Consider the following 21,059-nt stretch of genomic DNA (forward strand, 5'->3'; position numbering starts at 1 on the left):
TCTTGATGTTTATCTTGAGGGGGTCTTTAAAGCATTTCTTTTGGACTCCTCATTTCCTTTGGTGAGTTGGGCATCCAGCAGTTGTTCTGGTAAGCGTACATCAGGCATGTGCACACAGTGCCCGCTCCACCTCAGCTGGTGCTGGATAATCAGGGCCTCAACACTGAAGATGTTGGCCTCTGTGAGGACACGGATATTAGTGAGATGATCCTCCCACTTTATGTTGAGGATCTTCCAAAGAAAGTGCTAGTCCTGGCATTCCAGGTTTTTCAGGTGTTTTCTGTAGGTCATTCAAGTCTCACGGCCGTAGAGGAGAGTTGGGATTACCACCACTTTGTAAACTAAAAGTTCAGTATGTGTTCTGATGTTGTGATTGTTGAACACCCGGCGAAACAGTCTGCCAAAGGCAAGGCTGGCACAGTGAATTCTGTGCTGAATCCCAATGTCTGTGTCTGCCCTCTGTGAGAGATGGCTGCCAAGATAGGCAAAGTAGTCTACATTTTCCAGTTCTTCTTTGTCAATATGGATCTTCCTTGCTGGGTTTTGATGATTGACAAGGAACTGACTGATGGAGAACTTTTGTTTTGCTGATGTTCAGACTTAGCCCTAAGCTTTTGAGAAGCAATTAAGGCTGTTTGAAGATCCTCCTTTGAGAGTGCAACTACAGAACAATCATCTGCGTACTGGAGTTCAGTTATTGTTGCTGATATTATTTTAGTTCTGGCATGGAGACGAGAAAGGTTGCAAGACGTTTAACACAGTACTGTACTGTATTTGCTTTGGTTTTTTGGTCTCTGCTGCTGCCTGATTGCATACTCCCAGTTCCAAATGAGGAGTGTGGTTAACTGGTTAGTTCGTAACTCTGGTGTTCATAATTCTGATGTTCTACTGTACTGATAGGAAAACTCCTGAATACTAAGACCAACAAGCTATTGGAAAAGGCAAAGGTGGGGTATAAGAAACAAGACAAAGCAGTGAAAAGCAACATAAGGAAAGATAAACAGAGATAAGTTAAAGATCTAGCAGCTGTAGCTATAATAGGAAACCACAGAGCCGTTTACCAAGTGACTAGAACCCTGTGTGAAAATTTCAAAACAGGACATAGGCCAATAAAAAGCAAAAAGATATAAAATGCTTACAACTGAGGTAGAACAGAAAAACAGATGGGCAAAGCATTTCAGGGAAGTCCTCAATAGGCCCAACCCCACCTGAGGGCCAGATATTGATGAAACATGTGAACCTGATCAACTTGACATTAACATTGGTGTTAGAAGTACGGACTGCAATCAAAATAGCTGAAAAAAATAAATCAGCAGGAGATGATCAAATTACAGTAGAAATGCTTACTACCACCATCCTAATTAAAATGACAGCTATTCAATGAAGTTTGGGTGAGAGATCCATCCTGACTAGTGGAAACATGGAATCATTGTCAGAATACCCCAAACGGGCAATCTTACTCACTGTAACTACTGGAGAGACGTTACATTTATCTCGGTTACATGGAAATCTTCTGCAATATGATACTACACAGGATGAAACATGCAGTGGGTGCAAAGCTTGAGCAAGAAAACCTGTGCAGATCAGATAGTCACAGTGAGGACCATCAGAGAAGAATGATCAGAATGGCAAGCTCCCCGCTTCACCAATTTCACTGGTTTTCAAAAGGCATTTGATAGCCACAATGTATGTCTGTGCAGGAATATTCTTCAGTCCCACAGAATCCCTAAAAGTCATCACAGCTAAAGTCATCATCATCAAGGTTGTGTACAAATCTGTAAAGTGGTCTGTAAGGATGTTGTCTGGTTGTCCATAGTGGTTCAACATGGACACTAGTGTAAAACAGGGCTGCATTTTATCTTCACTGTTTGGCATTGCCATAGAGTGGACAATGAAGGAGGGTGTTAGCAACACAAACTCATGACTTGCTTATCAAGAATATCATGGCAAAATGCACAGAGCAACATTATATATAAAGTTATAAGCAGTAATCATGACTGAAGTATGTTTCCCAGATAAGTCTGGGGAGTGGCCAATCCACTTCCTCAGAGACAAAAGGCAAGCTGATGCCTCAGCCAGGTGTCAACAAGGCCGATGGACGATTACCTGCTAAGTGGCCATTCTCTGGCAAGGAACGAAAGGGGGGAAAACCAAAGGGTTACACCTTAGCAAAGAAACAGCATGGAGTTTCCTTTCTTCACTAGAATCCTGTTACCTTGCTCCCAGCTGGAAATGCTCCTCAAAGGGGGGACAGGACTATAAAAAGAAAGGGCAGGGAGTTCAAGACCACCCCACGCCCCATTCTTCACAGCTGAGAAGACAAAAGGAAACTGCCTTTGGACTCTGGGAAAGGGGTCCTGACCTGAGAGTTTGGTCAGTAATCTGCTGGAGCACGTGATGAGAAAGTTTGCTTTGCAGCTAAGATAGTTTCCTAAATAAATGCTAGTAAGCATTTTATCTGTATTTTTCTTGTAACCATTTCTGACTTTTATGCCTCATTACTTGAACTCACTTAAAAAATCTCTTTTTAGTTAATAAACTTGTTTTACTATTTTATTGAATCCAGTATGTTTAAACTGAAGTGTTTTAGTAAATATTTAAGGAAATAAATTGGCATATTATTCCCTTAAGGAATAATGAACTCAATATATTTGTATTGTGCAGGAGAGTGCCGGGCGATACAGGACATCCAGTACAGGATGTATTGGGGATCACCCTGCAGTATAACCAAAGCAGGTGAGAGCCAGGGTGTAACTGGCAGACTGCAGTTACACACAGACACTCAGGGTGTGGCTTGCATGCTGGAAGGCTGTTTGTGAGCAGCCCAGGTTAGAGTTACTACAGCAAGGCATTTAAGGCACTCAAGTTGCAAGGGAGGGGTGACCCAGCCCACAATAGTCTGGATTGTCCCCCAGTATGCCACAGAATTATACGCAAAGTGTGTCATAGCTTAAATCTCAATAACACGCAAGTCATAATTAATGTGCATTTAGAGCCCATACTCAAGAACAAGTGTTCTTACTTATGCTCATAAGTACATTTTTAATGTTACTAGAAAACTCAACTAAAAACTTTATCAAGTGTATTAACATATCTGCTCCCAAACAGCACTGGATCCCATAACATGGAAATAAACTGTCTGACTTCCCCATTATACATTTCTCTCCGTCTTGCTCACACACACATATAATCCCACCATGCTAAAAGAGCTAGTAGTACGCTCTAATCCATCAATAAGATACATACTGGCAACCCATCACCCATACCAGGAACCCTACTGATTTCACTGGGATTCTGTACAGGTGCAGTGGCCCATCTATGCAAATTCCATTGCAGGATCAGGGTTCTAATGGATTCTTTGTTCATGTATTGCCAAGGAAATTTCAACTAAAGAAGCCATCCTGTTTGTACTGAAGTATGTATGAGCTCTCTCAGAGAAAGCCTCCAAACCACTGATTCACAGCACAAAGTAGCACTATTAGGACAAGAAAAAAAAGACAAGACTCCACAAATGTTGTCCAAATTTCATCGCATGGGGGTATAAAAGTCTCAAATCCTTCAAAAGTTGATGCACATGCTCCACTGTATTACTATGAATAGTCTGGATGTCCCAAAGCTCAGTAAAAGCAAAACCTGCGAGGTGGATGAGAGGGGTAGACTATATACAGGAGAGCACATAATAGTTTATTAGGGTTCAGAGGAGTATTGGAGGCCCTGAGCAATCTCATAAATAACAATGATTTCACATGAAGTGGGGCAGCATTTTGCAGACCTTTTCTGGACTGTGCAGTGGTTTTCAAACTTTTTTTCTGGGGACTCAGTTGAAGAAAACTGTTGATGCCCGTGACCCAAAGAAGCTGGGGATGAGGGGTTTGGAGTGTGGGAGGGGGCTCTGGGCTGGGCGTGCAGAAGGGAGTCAGAGCTCTGGGGTGGGGCCAGGGATGAGGGGGTTGATATGCAGGAGGGGGCTCTGAGTTGGGAGGCGAGACTTAGGACTGGGGGAGAGGTGTGGGAGAGGGTCAGGGCTCTAGGTGCAGGCTCTGGGGTGGAGCCAAGGATGAGGGGTTTGGGCTGAATGAAGGGGTTCCAGGTTTGGGGGAAGCTCAGGGCTGGGGCACAGCCTTACCTCTAGCAGCTCCCCATCAATGGTGCAGTTGAGGTACAGAGGCAGGCTTCCTGCCTGTTGTGACACCGTGGATCGCACTGCGCCCCAGAAGTGGCCAGCAGCAGGTCCAGCTCCTAGCCAGAGGTACGCAAGCGGCTCCATATGGCTCTCGCCTGCAGGCACCGCCCCAATGGGAACCGGACAGTGGGAATGTGGAGCCAGCGTTTGGGGCAGGGGCAGCATGTGGAGCCCCGTGGCCCCCCGCCTAGAAGCCGGAGCCACTACTGGCCGCTTCCAGGACTTTTAACGTCCCAGTTGGTGGTACTCATCACAGCAACCTAATACCTTACATGCCGGGACCCAGTACTGGGTTGCGACTCAAACTTTGAAAAACACTGTGCTATAGGCCACTGTGCTACAGAGGATAACCCCTCATCCTTTGTTACTACCACAACCTTAGATGGATGTTTATGAAGCCGCAATAGTTTTAGAAGTCCACTTTACTTATCACTCTATTTAATTTTTGGTTTTCATTCACACAGGACAAAGAAAACCATTTTCGGGTGCCCAATCCTGCTAAAGCTCTAAATAGTGTAGGAGACTATTGAGGCAAATAAATACAATCATTGCTTGGAATAAAGAATATTCCAACAGCAGAAGTGGTTGTTGTAAGTGTCCTATCAGCGAGAAAAGGTGCAATATATATAATATGTTAAAAACATACGTTAAAAACATACGTTAAAAACATTCAAAAGGGATCTCAGGCCACAAATGAAGGATGCAACTGGAATCCTCAGAACAAGGATGGAAAACTACGTTAGCACAACTTTCCTCTGCACCACAATATCTAGGGGACAAAAGTTTCCGTAATAAGAGCATGACATGTAAAGTGCTACCGCTCTATCGTAGAGCACTGTTTCAAGAAGTCATTTCTTCAAAGAAGGATTCTTCGCAAGCGAAACAAGAAGCAGAGAAGTGGTTTGCTAATTACATCCCACACTCCCCCTGCCCGCATTGGGTGGGGTGTTTGGTTAATATGCCTGTATGTAAACACACAGCCCCAGGCGTGGAAGTCATTGCTGAAAAGCGTGTACAGCCTATCAAGCAATCCCAGAAACTAGCATCGAATGATAGTTTTTTGGAACTATTGTGGGAGAAAGAAAGAAGAAAAAAAGCCCACTGAGTCTTACATGATGTACCTAGGGACGAAATGCCAGTTTTTCGCAACAACACCAAGGACTCTGAAATCAAATCGGTAGTTTTCTGACCACTCCACCTTCCCTCCAGGAGTATGGGTTAATCCACCCCCCCGGCTCCCTCGGAAAACCAGCGCCTTACAAGTTGCTGCAAACTACACAGCTGGCAGCACCGTTCGCTGACCCTAGTGGGAGCCCCAGACTCCCCCACACCTATCAGCTGTCCGGGCAGGGCGTTCCCTCACCCTCAAGCTCTTAGACTCCTGCACTCCCATCTCCCCCTCCCGAGTTAGCCTAGCCGTTCTGGCTTTAACCATCTCCTTATATGGACACCAGAATGTCTGACGTCATCCAACTCTGGGAAACCAGGGCCTATGCAACCAAACTTGGTTGGGAAAAGCGGGCCGGAGCTGTTGGAATGTTGATAGACGCGATGCCGCAGCCATTGGGAGCCAGCGGCAGGGCCCCGCCATTGGGCGGGAGTGGCGAGAGGGCGGGGAAGGGGAGGGGTAGGTTGCGCCGGTTGAAAGCCCCTGCTGGGCCCCAAGAGGCGAGGAGTCAGTGGGGCAGGCGCTGCTGAGTGAGGAGTGTGGCGAGTTCGAGTCCCGCGGTTGGCCGAGCTGGGAGTTCCTGGCGGGCCGCTGTAGTTTTTTCGCGGGGTTAGTAGGGGAGCGGCGCCTCCGCCGGAGGGGAGAGGTTCCCTGGGAGTTTGTCCGGAGTTTGGGCCCCGGCCCCCCGCCACGCCGCCGCCATGCCCGTCTTCCACACCCGCACCATCGAGAGCATCCTGGAGCCCGTGGCGCAGCAGATCTCCCACCTGGTCATCATGCACGAGGAGGGGGAGGTGGACGGCAAGGCTATTCCGGACCTGACTGCCCCCGTGGCCGCAGTGCAGGCCGCCGTCAGCAACCTGGTCCGGGTGAGTGTGGGACGAGGCCAGCCGGGCACCCGCCTGGGAAGGGCTCCCCGCGCCAGCCGCTCCCGGGCCCGCCTCCCCTGCCTCGAACTTCCCCCTCCGCTTAATGCCAACCGCTGCTCGGTCCCTGAGCGTGCCTTTGCTCAGCTCCCATCCCCTCACGCTGCTCGTCGCTCCTCCCCTGCCTCTCTTCCCTATTCGGCGCCCAGGGAAGGGAGCTGAGGCTCAAGGATACTCAGTGTGCCCTAGTCACCAGCGAGCTCCCCTCCCCTCAGGGCCTCCAGTCGCTCTCCTCCTGCCCCCGCTCCAGTCTCCTCAGGGTGCGGTGAGAAGTGATAGCACCAACCCCCGGGCCACTCGCTCTGAGCCGGCTCTTCCAGTCCCTCCCTGTCACAGGCCCTCTACAGCTCTCCCCTAGGTAGGGGGACAGCTCCAGTCCCTCTCTGTCTTATTTTCTCTAGCTAGGGTTTATCAAATCTCCCCACCCAAAAACACTTTGTATCTATATTTTATACTCACATACAGTCAACTCCTAATAACTTGCTCCTTTCTGCATGGCAGAAAGATGCTGGCTTCCTAAGTGGTGAAGACTTTTCAGTTCAGAAATAATTAGGTCTAACGTGGAAAAGCTTTTCTTCAGTTTTTATTTTAAGACTACATCAGATTGTTTGTTGTTTGCCCCTTGAGTTGTTTTGTGAGTTCTGCTGATTGTTCAATAGCCCCATATGCAACAGTTGCTTAAGATCTTAATGGCTTAAAAATCTGTTCTTTTTTATTTTATGCACTCTGTTCAGAGGCAGTAATGCACCATAATTATTGGTATCTGCATCATGCTTTCCATATTGGGAAGGATATATTTTGAAACCGCTAATGGATATCTTTGACTTGATGATGCATCATCAATCTCTTTTGTTTTGTCAATAAAGTGTTTACCTCTATTTTGTAAATTGCTTTCTCCGTGAGTGCAAGTGTTGCTTTGATGTGATAAACTGTTTTCTTTTTTTAAGTGTGTAAGTCAGTAATGATATTCGTGTTCGTTTGTAGTGAAGAGGGTTGCATAGTTAGCACAGCTGTTGGTATGTGTGGAGTCAGGACTTCTTGTTTGTTTCAAATAAAAAAGCTGGGATTGTGTTTTTCGACAGTGAGTTACTGCTTCCCAAAATGCTAACCTTACCTAGAGACAATGAAAAGTCAATTTTAATCTCTGATTTTTTTTTTCCTGAGTCTTCCTTTCAGAGCATCACTTTAACAGTTTACCATGTTTTAGTTGCTAACTGACCTTGTGTCCGGGAAGTCCAAAAAACTGGAAAGCATTAAAATGTTTTCATTGGATATTAAAACATTGATACTAAATTATGTCTAAAGAATAACAAATTACAGACAGGCAACAAACATGCACGTTTTGCTTTGTAAATCCTTAGGTTGCTGTGCCATTTCCTATCTCCACAACTCCCTAGAGATTGCACGTATCTTTTCCTTGCACATCTGTGGCTTCCTTTATAGAGAAGGTGAATTACTCCCATATCACATTAAATTCTTTATTTTGGTCATTAATCTTTTAAGATGCTCATAAAAAGCAATTTCTGCATTGTCAATATAAGTTCGTTTAAAAACTGGGACACAACTCTTTCCCACCTTCTAAGCGTTAATCTGCACCAAAAAATCCTGTAGTCTATTTTAGAAAAGATTTTTATGCTACTTTTAATGTGGTATTGCAGCAGGACATAATATCGACTCTGGGAATATTAACTCGACTTCTTTTGCACATACAGATAAATATTGGATGACTGCTGTACTAATGCTTCAGAAAATAAAACAAAATCTATTATTTAGATGGAATGTCATGCCAAACAGGACTGACTTTCAAGCTCAGACAATGGGGCTGCTGGGATATAGGGGAAAAATACATCAGGAATGCCTCTATAAAGGATAAGTGGATTGTGCAATTATAGGCCATCGTAAGGCCCTAGAAGTGCCATACAGTACTGATTACTGTGGTATTAGTAGAGCCCTGCAAATCTGCAGATATCTGCTTGATATCTGTGGACCACGTTTGCGGATTGGATGAGGATACAAATTTTGTATCCTCCCACGGCTCTAGATATTAGTACTCACTTTTAATTTGGAAATTTTGTTAACTTTATTACATTCTTGCAGTACCTGTTAGGGAAAGAATCTCGGGCACAGAGTTTTAACAATAGTGATGTATTGTCTGGAATATCTGTGCTTTTTGCTTAGCTCCCTCTTGGCAAAGGAATTTTATATATAGGCCCTGAGGAGATGAACCCTAGGTGTCTGGGGTAGTTAAACCCAAATTTTCCTTTCAAGGAGAATTTTGTAGTGAAATTTTGTGGTGTTCACTGTGTCAAGCTGGTTTGATTTTACTTCATTATGCAATCATTTTATTCTGGATAAAAGATTTTGTTGGTAAAAAGAAGTCACAAAATGAGATTCTCTTATTCTTGACTATTAACACCACTAAGTTTGTCTTCCATTTTGGGCTGTGGCTATGGGAGGCATCCTAGCTTCATTTAACAAATAGTTGCCTATTAGCTATATGGAAACCACCGGTCAGGGAAATAACCTACTTCCTCCCCTGACGAACCAAGGAATGCACCCCACCCATGTACCTATTTGCTGCATCAATACTGACTTGGACTCTAAATACATTCTATGGGTGGCATACCTGAGATCACTTATTCACTGACGCTTTAAAAACTCCTGCACCCCAATCTGGGTCTATGCTGATTGTGCTATGTATGCATCTTGTGAACCTTGTAACCGATACTTGTAATCTCTCATAACTCAAGCCTGACCCGATATGTACAGTACCTTCCTTCTTAACTTGTGTAAACTTGATTTTAAACATTAGCTTTTATAACAAGTACTGTTTCTTCCCTGTGCCCATGAAGCTTTGGCTTGCTTCAGAAATACAGAGCAGCTACAGGTGGTGTTGAGTCAGAAATGTTCCTGAAAAAAGAAGGTGCTTTAGCTCCGTGTTCTACCAGACCCTGTTGTGGAGAAGGAACTAAGTTGGTTTGAAAACCATTTGGTAGGAGATGCTGCCAGAGGGTAAATATTAAGCGAAGTTTTATGATGGGTATGTTACGGGACAAAGACCAAAAAGAACATATGCCAGAGGGTGCATGGACACACAGAGGCTGGGACTCCTGGAGGGAAGCGCCACCCAAACTGCTCTTTAGGAACTTCGCGGGTTTGAATTTGAAGACTCAGCAGCTGGAAAGAGGGAGCAGATTCATCGGTTGGCTCCTGTGACTGGAAAAAGGAACCTCTTGTGAATGTATACAATCCCTATTACAGTGTGAACTAGGAAGGTTATTGAAAGTTTATTGATCTGTTTGTGGTGTTTACTCAAGTTAAATAAAAGTTTCGTGTTTTGTCAAACATAGAAGATGGAGGCATAGTCAATTGGTAGGTATTGAAGAGATCTGCAGGACCCTTGACATAGTTAAGGAAAAACAGCGAAAAAGCGGCCCAGTATTTACAGTCGAGTGTCCTGAGATGAAGGTGGAGGGATAAAAAGGCTCGACTGATAATCTGGTGACATGGAAGTTGAATAATGTGTGTGCCAAGGAAGGGGCAGGTTGTGCCACTTGTCCTCACTCTGGAACTTCCATTGCTAATGTCAGAATTTTTTGTAAAAATTCTAAGTGTCATGCAACACTCATAAAGAAGTCACTTTGAAGTTGACCTTTGACAGAAGATCCAGTGGGTCACTAGCTGGAAGACTTATGCCATGTACTATCCCAGAGCCCATGTGGATAAAACTAAGACAATGATGGAGAAGCTTCAGTTTTAGCACACAACTGACACAAATTTGAGGCAATACACACCTCTCTATATTAAGCGGTCTCTCTGTCAATTGAAGAAGCCAGTACTATAAGTAGTTTGTTAGAGGGTTTCCTTTGCTGCCAGTGAGCTAAAAACTAGAGTTCCATGAAATCCTTTTTATTTTTGTATAATTTTTCTTTTTCTTTTTTAGGAATTCTTTGTATTATCTATCTTTTTTTTACCAATCCAGGGTTGGGTCCTGCTCCAGTGGGTTATGTGTGGAAGGCCTTGGTGGGGGTGGTGTTGCAGAATGAACCTGCCCCAAATGCACCCAGCAGCGGTCGTATGCAGTTGGGCCCAGCTCCCCGCTTCAGGCATTGCGACCTGGCTCCTGGGGTGATAGCACTGCCCAAGTTTGGCCCAGCCACCTCTCCATCACGATGACTGGGCTGCTGGGCCAAACCTGAGTGGGACCCAAGGAACAGGAACTGCTGCTGCAGGGTAAGGGTTTTTGTTTCATGTTGCTTTAATCACTGGGTTTTGATTTATTTTGGGGCTCTCTTAATAACTGTAAAACGGAAAGCTTAAACTGAGCAGTAACTGGTGTGGTGAGCAGGCGAGTGTATTTGAGAGCCCTATTGAATTAATTGCTTTGTGAAATGAAGTTCAAAATTCTAACTCTGGTCAAACTTGACTGGACAGAGTTTAGCATAATGGTGATGAATAAAATGAGTTTCTAAAACTGAGTCACTAGTTAATTTACTGTTTTAAGAGAAGTTATAGTACTGTGAAAAATTACCAGTAATTGGGAAGTAGTTTAAAAAATAAGCTTTGTGAACTGTCGTGCTGGGAAGTCTTTGGTCCAGGACTGGTCTCTTCATAATTACATACACAGAATTATTGCTAGGCTGTGAATCTGTAAATGTATCTTTCAGAGCTAATAAAACTAAGGTAGGTAAATCGTATGCTCAAACTGAATTTTGTTTAGAAGTGCGTTCAGCTACTAGTTTGTGCTGTGTTCTGGATTTCTGTTAGTAGTTAAGCACAGTGGTTTTTAGATTTAAAATAATTGTTTTGCAGAATTGAGGGAATATCTTTTAGCCTTTCAGCAACAACCCCAAATGAGCATAGAAGGTTATTATTCATCAGTAAATGTCTCATGGGAGGTTGTAGATATCTTGACCTGCAGCTGTGGTAATTTGAATACTTTTACCTTGTACATACTGCATAGTAAAAGAGTAATTATCTAAAATTGGTTAAACCAGTTCTTGCCACAAATAATAATCTGTCATAGACCAATGGAGGTTTTCTTCAGTAAACACGGCCTTTAGATCTGCGAAAGGGATGTGTTTGTTCGCACGTACTCCAGAAAAGACGGTTTTAGGCTTTTAGAATTAAATGACAGCTTCCTTCGTCAACTAATACCTGTCATTGGGGAGATCGAGGGGGAGGGGAATATTCCATGAATAGAACGTGTGTGAGAATGAAAGGTGCTGATATTGCTCATGAGATGTTTTCCCACACTCTAAGATATACCCTTAATAATTAAAATAAAAATAACATTATCTGGATAAAACTGACATTCTCTGGGTAAAGTGGTCCTTCTTGCCCTGTCCCCAACAAAAACCCATCAGTTCTACACTCTTCCTGCTACCTTAGTTCTATCAGTCCTTGCAACCTCTTGCCCACTATTTTTCAAATCATCATGCTTTCCCTTTCCCAGTACCTCATTGAGGGATTGGCTACACTTGGAAGTTGGAGCCCATTAAATCAGCCCCAGGTGCTCTAACTTCTGAGGTGTCCACACTGGCAAGGCATGTAGAGCGCCCGGACTCTGGCTGGAGTGCCCCTGGTAATCCACCTCCACAAGAAGCAATGAGCTTGCTGTACCCTGGCTGGAGCACTGTGGTGCAAGTGTGGATGCCTTGGTCTATTAACGCACTCTGATCAGCCTCCAGGAAGTGTCCCACAATGCCTGTTCTAGCCACTCTGGTCATCACTTTGAAGTCTACTGCCCTGCCCTCAGGGGACCAACCCGTCAGACCCGCCCTTTAAATTCTCTGGGAATTTTGAAAGTCCCCTTCCTGTTTGCTCAGCTAATCGTGGAGTACTCTCAGCGCATCTTTCCAGGTGACCATGCCTCCACATGCCAGGCGATTCCCAGTATGGAGCAATGGTAAGGTGCTGGACCTAATCAGTGTTTGCGGGGGAGGAAGCTGTCCAGTCCCAGCTGTGCTCCAGTAAATCCAGGAATTGTGATACCTATGGGCAGATATCAAGGGCCATGATAGAAAGGGGCCATGATCGGGACGCACTGCAGTGCAGGGTTAAAGTGAAGGAGCTGCGGAATGCGTACCACAAAGTGCAGGAGGCAAACCGCTGCTCTGGTGCTGCCTCCATGACCTGCCCGTTCTACAAAGAGCTGGACGAGATATTTGGGGGTGACCCCACCTCCACTCTGAAGAGCACCATGCACACTTCAGAGGCCATGGCAGCCCAGAGTGCAACAAGGCAGGAGGAGGAAAGTGGGAGTGAGGGTGCTGAGGAGGAGGTGGGCCCAGAGCCAGACGATGGCCTGGCATCCCTAGATGCCTGCAGCCAGGATCTGTTTTCAAGCCAGGAGGACGGTAGCCAGTCGCAGTGGACGGTGCTTGGGGAAGAACAAACAGCAGATGAGGTGCCTGGTAAGCGGCTTTTATTTTGAGAAGGGAGTTGTTGCGTGCAGGCTGTTGAGGAGAGGAGGGTTGCAGAAAGAAGGGTTAGGGCTGCATACATGCTGAGATGCAGAATAGATCATTGATGTACTCTCTCACATTTGTGGTAATCGGCCTCAGTGATCTCATCAAAGGTCTCGTGCAGAAGCTGGGCAATCCGCTTGCAGAGGTTCTGTGGCAGAGCTACTGAGCTCCTTGTCCCAGTAAGGCTAACATATCTGTGCCACTGTGCCGTGAGGGGTGGGGGGACCATTGCTGCATACAGGCAAGCCACATAAGGGCCAGGCCGGAAGCCTCATTGTTGCAGAAGACCCTCCCTTGTTTTCCAGGTTACCCTCAGCTGTGAGATATCTTCCAGGACGAACCCATCCTGTGGAAAATGTGGGGAGAGTGTTGAGTATAGGGGCCCCCTTCAGCTGTTGGCTCTCCCCGAGGCACAGGACCCCAGAGGACAGTATGGCCCTGGAACAATCAGTCCCCCCTGCTCCTGTGGTTACTCACCATTTCGGGGCTCTTGTGGGTTATGTGCGCTCGACTTGGGACAGGCAGTTTGTGCTGTTGTGTGCACTGTGCTTGTCTAGAAGTTCAGCTGAATCATTGTTCTGTCTAGTGTTAACAATGTTGCCTCTCTTAAATGTTGCGTTTTGGCTTTACAGATGCAACCTTCAGATCCCAGCCATCGTTGTTATCAATGGCTGAAAGGCTGCAAAGACTCCAGAAGCGGCTGCAAAGAAGCAAGGAGGACCTTCTGCATGACTTCATGCAGCAATCCTTTACTGAAAATAAAAAAGTACAGGAGTGGTGGGAGACCGAAAGGCGGGTCCGCCAGGAGAATGCAGATTGCCAGCAACAAACCATGGAGCGGCTCCTAAGCATTATGGAGCGGCTCCTAAGCATTATGGAGCGGCTCCTAAGCATTATGGAGCGGCTCCTAAGCATTATGGAGCGGCTCCTAAGCATTATGGAGCGGCTCCTAAGCATTATGGAGCGGCTCCTAAGCATTATGGAGCGGCTCCTAAGCATTATGGAGCGGCTCCTAAGCATTATGGAGCGGCTCCTAAGCATTATGGAGCGGCTCCTAAGCATTATGGAGCGGCTCCTAAGCATTATGGAGCGGCTCCTAAGCATTATGGAGCGGCTCCTAAGCATTATGGAGCGGCTCCTAAGCATTATGGAGCGGCTCCTAAGCATTATGGAGCGGCTCCTAAGCATTATGGAGCGGCTCCTAAGCATTATGGAGCGGCTCCTAAGCATTATGGAGCGGCTCCTAAGCATTATGGAGCGGCTCCTAAGCATTATGGAGCGGCTCCTAAGCATTATGGAGCGGCAAGTGGACTCAGTGCAGGCACTCATAGCACTGCATAGGGAGCAGATCCGTGCCCGCTCCCTCCCTGCAGCCCTTGTCACAAAACTCTTTCCCTTGTGCTCTCATGTCACTGCCAACCCACTTTCCCCAATATCCGGTTTCTTATCAGCACAAGCTGCCTCCAAGACCTGTAGCTTCACCTCCCAGCCCTGCAAACTATGACCTTTATGCACTACACTCAACCCCCATCACCATGCATTTTAGCCAGCCTGAAGTGCAGCACTCATTGCACAGCACTCCAGAAAGGAAGGCTGAATATGATAACAGGACATACGTAAATCTGTGATTGTTCCATTCCCCACCCCTCCCCCTTCCTTCCTCCCACACAGCACAGATGTGTCATGCTGTGTGTGTTTCTCCAGCAGTTGTGTTTCTTTTCAATAAATGAATTTTTTGGTTTTGGAAACATTCTTTATTACATTAAGTAAAAGATGGCATAGCCTAGGGAAGCAACAGGCACTGCTCGTCAGTGCATCATTCATAGCAAACACAGATGTCTACTAGCATTGGAACCACTGCACTTAACTCCTGTGCAGGGCACCAAACATTACTGGTGGCTTTCAGCATCAGATTGCTCCCTCAAGGCATCCCTAATCCTTATGGCCTCACGCTGCGCCCCTCTAATAGTCCTGGTCTCTGGCTGTTCAAATTCAGCCTCTACGCATTCAACCTCAGCAGCCAATGTCTGAGTGAAGCTTTCACCCTTCCCTTCACAAATGTTACAATGGGTACAGCATGTGGCTATAACCGTAGGGATATTGTCAACGGCCAAGTCCAGTTTCCCATACAGACAGCGCAGTGGCCCTTTGCTGTCATTCTGCACCGGCTCAGCCTGTTGTTGAACCGCTCCTTGCTGCTGTCAAGGTTCCCTGTGTATGGTTTCATGAGCCATTGCATTAAAGGGTAGGTGGGGTCTCCAAGGATCACAGTGGGCATATCGACTTCCCCTACAGTGATCTTCTGGTCTGGGAAGAAAGTCCTGGCTTGCAGTTTCCTGAACAGGCCTGTGTTCCGAAAGATGCATGCATAATGCACCTTTCCAGACCAGCTTGCATTAATGTCCGTGAAATATCCACAAGTGCCTGGAGACGCATAGAGAAATACCTCTTCCGATTTCTGTACTCGGAGGCTTGGTGGTCTGGTGCCAGAATTGGAATATGTGTGCCATCTATCGCCCCTTCGCAGTTAGGGAAAACTGTTAGTGCAAAGCCATCCACAATGTCATGCACATTGCCCAGAGTCACGGTTCTGAGCAGGATGCAATTAATGGCCCTGCACACTTGCATCAACACAATTTCAACGATAGACTTTCCCACTCTGAACTGGTTAGTGACTGATTGGTAGCTGTCTGGAGTAGCCAGCTTCCAGATTACAATCGCCATGCGCTTCCCCACTGGCAGGGCAGCTCTCAATCTCATGTCCTTGTGCTGCAGGGTGGGGGTGAGCTCATCCCAAACTTGCATGCTGATGTGATCCCACCATTCAGTGTGTGTTTCCCAAGTCCAAAAGTGGTTTTCCACAGTGGTGAACATGTCCGTGAATGCCACCAGCAATCTCGTGTCATGTGCATTGTGTGTCGACATCATTGTTGGACTCCTCACTGTCACTTTGTAACTTAAGGAGTAACTCGACTGCAATTTGTGACTTGCTGGTGAGATCCGTCAGAATATTCCTCAGAAGTTCGGGATCCATTGCTGCAGACTGAAAGGGAAGACAGAGCGTGCAGTACAAAAAACTTTGAAAGATGGCACCAAATGTGGACAGAAGCACAGGTATTGCTTGGATGCTAAGTGATGCATCATGGGGCATTGGGACAGGACCCAGGATGCCCGGCGCCCCCCACTCCCACTTCCCACGAGCCTCAATGCTAGAATGGGAAGAGGTGATCTGTGGGATAGCTGCCCATAATGCATCACTCCGAATGCTGCTGCAAGTGCCGCATATGTGGCCATGCCACTATGCTTGCAGCTGACAGTGTGAACACACAGCAGCGCTTTCCCTGCTGCTGTCTCCAAGGGCTGGTTTAGCTCCCAGCGCTCTACATCTGCAAGTGTAGCCATAGCCTGAGGCTCCTCTACCTGGCACCTGTTACTTGGAGCAGCAGTGGTAGCAGGTGGGTTGTCTTTCAACTTTGCTGATAATGGTGGCAGACAGTGGTCTCTGGGTGTGCTGTGATTATTTTGGGGGGGGAAGGTGAGGGAGCAGGCCCTCCTATATATGTGCTGGGTAGTTGGGCATTCTGGGTACCCTTTGGTTCTTGGGGTTATCCCTGACTGGCGGAGAGGTCTCCTTCATCTTATCTGTGTGTGTGTGGGGGGAGTGTCTCATTAAGTACATAGATACAGTTTCCCTTGGCTTATTGATGGATGCACAAGGCTCTCTCCCAGTCACAACTTTTCAGACTCTGTACTGGGGCTTAGCAGACAGGAATAAGCAGCAATAAGGGCTACACCTACGGTGGCTGTGAGACTCCCACTCAATAAATGGAACAAATTCATAAACTAAACAGGAATAAGTCTCCAGGACCTCATGGTATTCATCCAAGAGTTCTGAAGGAACTCAAATGTGAAATTTCAGGACTACTAACTGTCATCTGTAACCTATCATTTAAATCAGCTTCTGTACCAAATGACTGGAGGATAGCTAATGTGGCTCCAATTTTTAAAAAGGGCTCCAGAGGTGACCCTGGCAACTTCAGGCCAGTAAGCCTCACTTCAGTACCAGGCAGATTCGTTTAAACTATCATAAAGAAGAACAGGAATACTTGTGGCACCTTAGAGACTAACCAATTTATTTGAGCATGAGCTTTCGTGAGCTACAGCTCACTTCATCAGATGCATACCGTGGAAACTGCAGCAGACTTTATATATACACAGAGAATATGAAACAATACCTCCTCCCACCCCACTGTCCTGCTGGTAATAGCTTATCTAAAGTGAGCATCAGGTTAGGCCATTTCCAGCACAAATCCAGGTTTTCTCACCCTCCACCCCCCTCCAAAAACCCACCCCCCATACACACACAGACTCACTCTCCTGCTGGTAATAGCTCATCCAAACTGACCACTCTCCAAGTTTAAAACCAAGTTAAACCAGAACATCTGGGGGGGGGGTAGGAAAAAACAAGAGGAAATAGGCTACCTTGCATAATGACTTAGCCACTCCCAGTCTCTATTTAAGCCTAAATTAATAGTATCCAATTTGCAAATGAATTCCAATTCAGCAGTTTCTTGCTGGAGTCTGGATTTGAAGTTTTTTTGTTTTAAGATAGCGACCTTCATGTCTGTGATTGCGTGACCAGAGAGATTGAAGTGTTCTCCGACTGGTTTATGAATGTTATAATTCTTGACATCTGATTTGTGTCCATTTATTCTTTTACGTAGAGACTGTCCAGTTTGACCAATGTACATGGCAGAGGGGCATTGCTGGCACATGATGGCATATATCACATTGGTGGATGTGCAGGTGAACGAGCCTCTGATAGTGTGGCTGATGTTATTAGGCCCTGTGATGGTGTCCCCTGAATAGATATGTGGGCACAATTGGCAACGGGCTTTGTTGCAAGGATAAGTTCCTGGGTTAGTGGTTCTGTTGTGTGGTATGTGGATGTTCGTGAGTATTTGCTTCAGGTTGCGGGGCTGTCTGTAGGCAAGGACTGGCCTGTCTCCCAAGATTTGTGAGAGTGTTGGGTCATCCTTTAGGATAGGTTGTAGATCCTTAATAATGCGTTGGAGGGGTTTTAGTTGGGGGCTGAAGGTGACGGCTAGTGGCGTTCTGTTATTTTCTTTGTTAGGCCTGTCCTGTAGTAGGTAACTTCTGGGAACTCTTCTGGCTCTATCAATCTGTTTCTTTACTTCTGCAGGTGGGTATTATAGTTGTAAGAAAGCTTGACAGAGATCTTGTAGGTGTTTGTCTCTGTCTGAGGGGTTGGAGCAAATGCGGTTGTATCGCAGAGCTTGGCTGTAGACGATGGATCGTGTGGTGTGGTCAGGGTGAAAGCTGGAGGCATGCAGGTAGGAATAGCGGTCAGTAGGTTTCCGGTATAGGGTGGTGTTTATGTGACCATTGTTTATTAGCACTGTAGTGTCCAGGAAGTGGATCTCTTGTGTGGACTGGACCAGGCTGAGGTTGGTGGTGGGATGGAAATTGTTGAAATCATGGTGGAATTCCTCAAGGGCTTCTTTTCCATGGGTCCAGATGATGAAGATGTCATCAATATAGCGCAAGTAGAGTAGGGGCTTTAGGGGACGAGAGCTGAGAAAGCGTTGTTCTAAATCAGCCATAAAAGTGTTGGCATACTGTGGGGCCATGCGGGTACCCATAGCAGTGCCGCTGATCTGAAGGTATACATTGTCCCCAAATGTGAAATAGTTATGGGTAAGGACAAAGTCACAAAGTTCAGCCACCAGGTTAGCCGTGACATTATCGGGGATAGTGTTCCTGACGGCTTGTAGTCCATCTTTGTGTGGAATGTTGCTGTAGAGGGCTTCTACATCCATAGTGGCCAGGATGGTGTTATCAGGAAGATCACCGATGGATTGAAGTTTCCTCAGGAAGTCAGTGGTGTCTCGAAGGTAGCTGGGAGTGCTGGTAGTGTAGGGCCTGAGGAGGGAGTCTACATAGCCAGACAATCCTGCTGTCAGGGTGCCAATGCCTGAAATGATGAGGCGCCCAGGATTTCCAGGTTTATGGATTTTGGGTAGTAGATAGAATATCCCAGGTCGGGGTTCCAGGGGTGTGTCTGTGCGGATTTGATCTTGTGCTTTTTCAGGAAGTTTCTTGAGCAAATGCTGTAGTTGCTTTTGGTAACTCTCAGTGGGATCATAGGGTAATGGCTTGTAGAAACTCGTGTTGGAGAGCTGCCGAGCAGCCTCTTGTTCATATTCCGACCTATTCATGATGACAACAGCACCTTCTTTGTCAGCCTTTTTGATTATGATGTCAGAGTTGTTTCTGAGGCTGTGGATGGCATTGCGTGCCGCATGGCTGAGGTTATGGGGCAAGTGATGCTGCTTTTCCACAATTTCAGCCTGCCCCATAACCTCAGCCATGCGGAACGCAATTTCCATCCCACCACCAACCTCAGCCTGGTCCAGTCCACACAAGAGATCCACTTCCTGGACACTACAGTGCTAATAAACAATGGTCACATAAACACCACCCTATACTGGAAACCTACTGACCGCTATTCCTTCCTGCATGCCTCCAGCTTTCACCCTGACCACACCACACGATCCATCGTCTACAGCCAAGCTCTGCGATACAACCGCATTTGCTCCAACCCCTCAGACAGAGACAAACACCTACAAGATCTCTGTCAAGCTTTCTTACAACTACAATACCCACCTGCAGAAGTAAAGAAACAGATTGATAGAGCCAGAAGAGTTCCCAGAAGTTACCTACTACAGGACAGGCCTAACAAAGATAGTTAACAAAGATAGTTAAGTCCCAGGAAGACTGCGAAGAGCTACAAAAGGATCTCACAAAACTGGGAGACTGGGCAACAAAATGGCAGATGAAATTTAATGTTGATAAATGCAAAGTAATGCACATTGGAAAACATAATCATAACTATACATATACAACAATGGGGTCTAAATTAGCTGTTACTACTCAAGAAAAAGATCCTGGAGTCATTGTGGATAGTTCTCTGAAATCATCCACTCAATGTGCAGCGCAATCAAAAAGGTGAACAGAATGTTGGGACTCATCAAGAAAAGGGTAGACAATAAGACAGAAAATACCCTATTGCCTCTATATAAATCCATGGTATGTCCACACCTTGAATACTGCTTGCAGATGTGGTTGTCCCATCTCAGAAAAGATATATTGGAATTGGAAAAGGTTTAGAAAAGGGCAACAAAAAGGATTGGGGTATGGAACGGCTTCCGCACGAGGAGAGATTAATAAGAATGGGACTTTTCAGCTTGGAAAAGAGGTGACTAATGGGGGCTATGATAGAGATCTATAGAATCATGAGTGATATAGAGAAAGTAAATAAAGAAGTGTTATTTACTCCTTCTCATAATACAAGAACAAGGGGCCACCAAACGAAATTAATTGGTAGCAGGTTTAAAACAAACACAAGAGAGTATTTTTTCATGCAACGCATTGTCAACCTCTGGAACTCCTTGCCACAGGGTGTTGTGAAGGCCAATACTATAATTCGGGTTCAAAAGGGAGCTAGATAGCTTCATGGAAGATAAGTCCATCAGTGGCTATTAGCCAGGATGGGCAGGAATGGTGTCCCTAGCCTCTGTTTGCCAGAAGCTGGGATTGGGTGACAGGCCATGGGTCACTTGATGATAACCTGTCTGTTCATTTCCTTTGGGGCAACTGCCATTGGCCTGTGTCAGAGGGCAGGATATTGAGCTTGATGGACTTTTGGTCTGACCCAGTATGACCATTCTTATGTTTTTATAGCTTGTCCCTATCTCCTGTTTTCCTTGTGTGCTTCTGGAGAAATTGGTAGTGCGGGTTGTGAGAACTATATTGTAAGTACGCCTAGAGGCCTTGGTGTGGGACACAAGCAGAGATCTGCAACCATTGTCACAGTAAATAGCAATAGTAGGCACGCTCAGGTCTGAACACTGTTAGTAAACAGAAATGACATAAGTGTTTGGAGGGTTGATTGCAAAACAATTTATTTTCCATTTGTCACCCCTGTCTCTCACAGTTTATTTGATTTGTGTGATTATAACTCCAGTATGCACAAGGCAATCTTAAAGGTTTTTGCAGGGACTTAGTGAAATGATTCATTGGGTTAGCAATTAGTTTGCAATGGTTATCTTTGCAAGGAAAAGGCCTTGAGAATTTTTTAAAAATGGAGGTTCTCCTTTGTGGGTCTTAACAAAAGATGTTTTGGGGTAACAAAGGACTTGTGCATGCGCCTTCCAGGTCATCAGTGCTTAATATTCTTGACTTTTTTTAACTTTGTAGGTGTACAATCTTACATGCTTTAAAAAGTAGGG

General features: G+C 45.9%; 1 protein-coding gene across 2 annotated transcripts in view; it reads left to right on the forward strand.

The window, feature by feature from the left end:
• Window positions 1–5,841: 5,841 nt before the first annotated feature.
• The window catches only part of VCL (vinculin), a 108,706-nt gene continuing 93,488 nt past the window's right edge, over window positions 5,842–21,059 (forward strand). For both annotated transcript variants that reach the window (XM_077820914.1, XM_077820913.1), the window contains exon 1: window positions 5,842–6,220. In XM_077820914.1, coding sequence (XP_077677040.1) covers window positions 6,053–6,220 — 168 coding nt within the window. In that variant the 5' untranslated portion in view covers window positions 5,842–6,052. The remainder of the gene's footprint in view (window positions 6,221–21,059) is intronic.

This window comes from Eretmochelys imbricata, chromosome 7, assembly GCF_965152235.1.
Source record: "Eretmochelys imbricata isolate rEreImb1 chromosome 7, rEreImb1.hap1, whole genome shotgun sequence".
NCBI lineage: Eukaryota > Metazoa > Chordata > Testudines > Cheloniidae > Eretmochelys > Eretmochelys imbricata.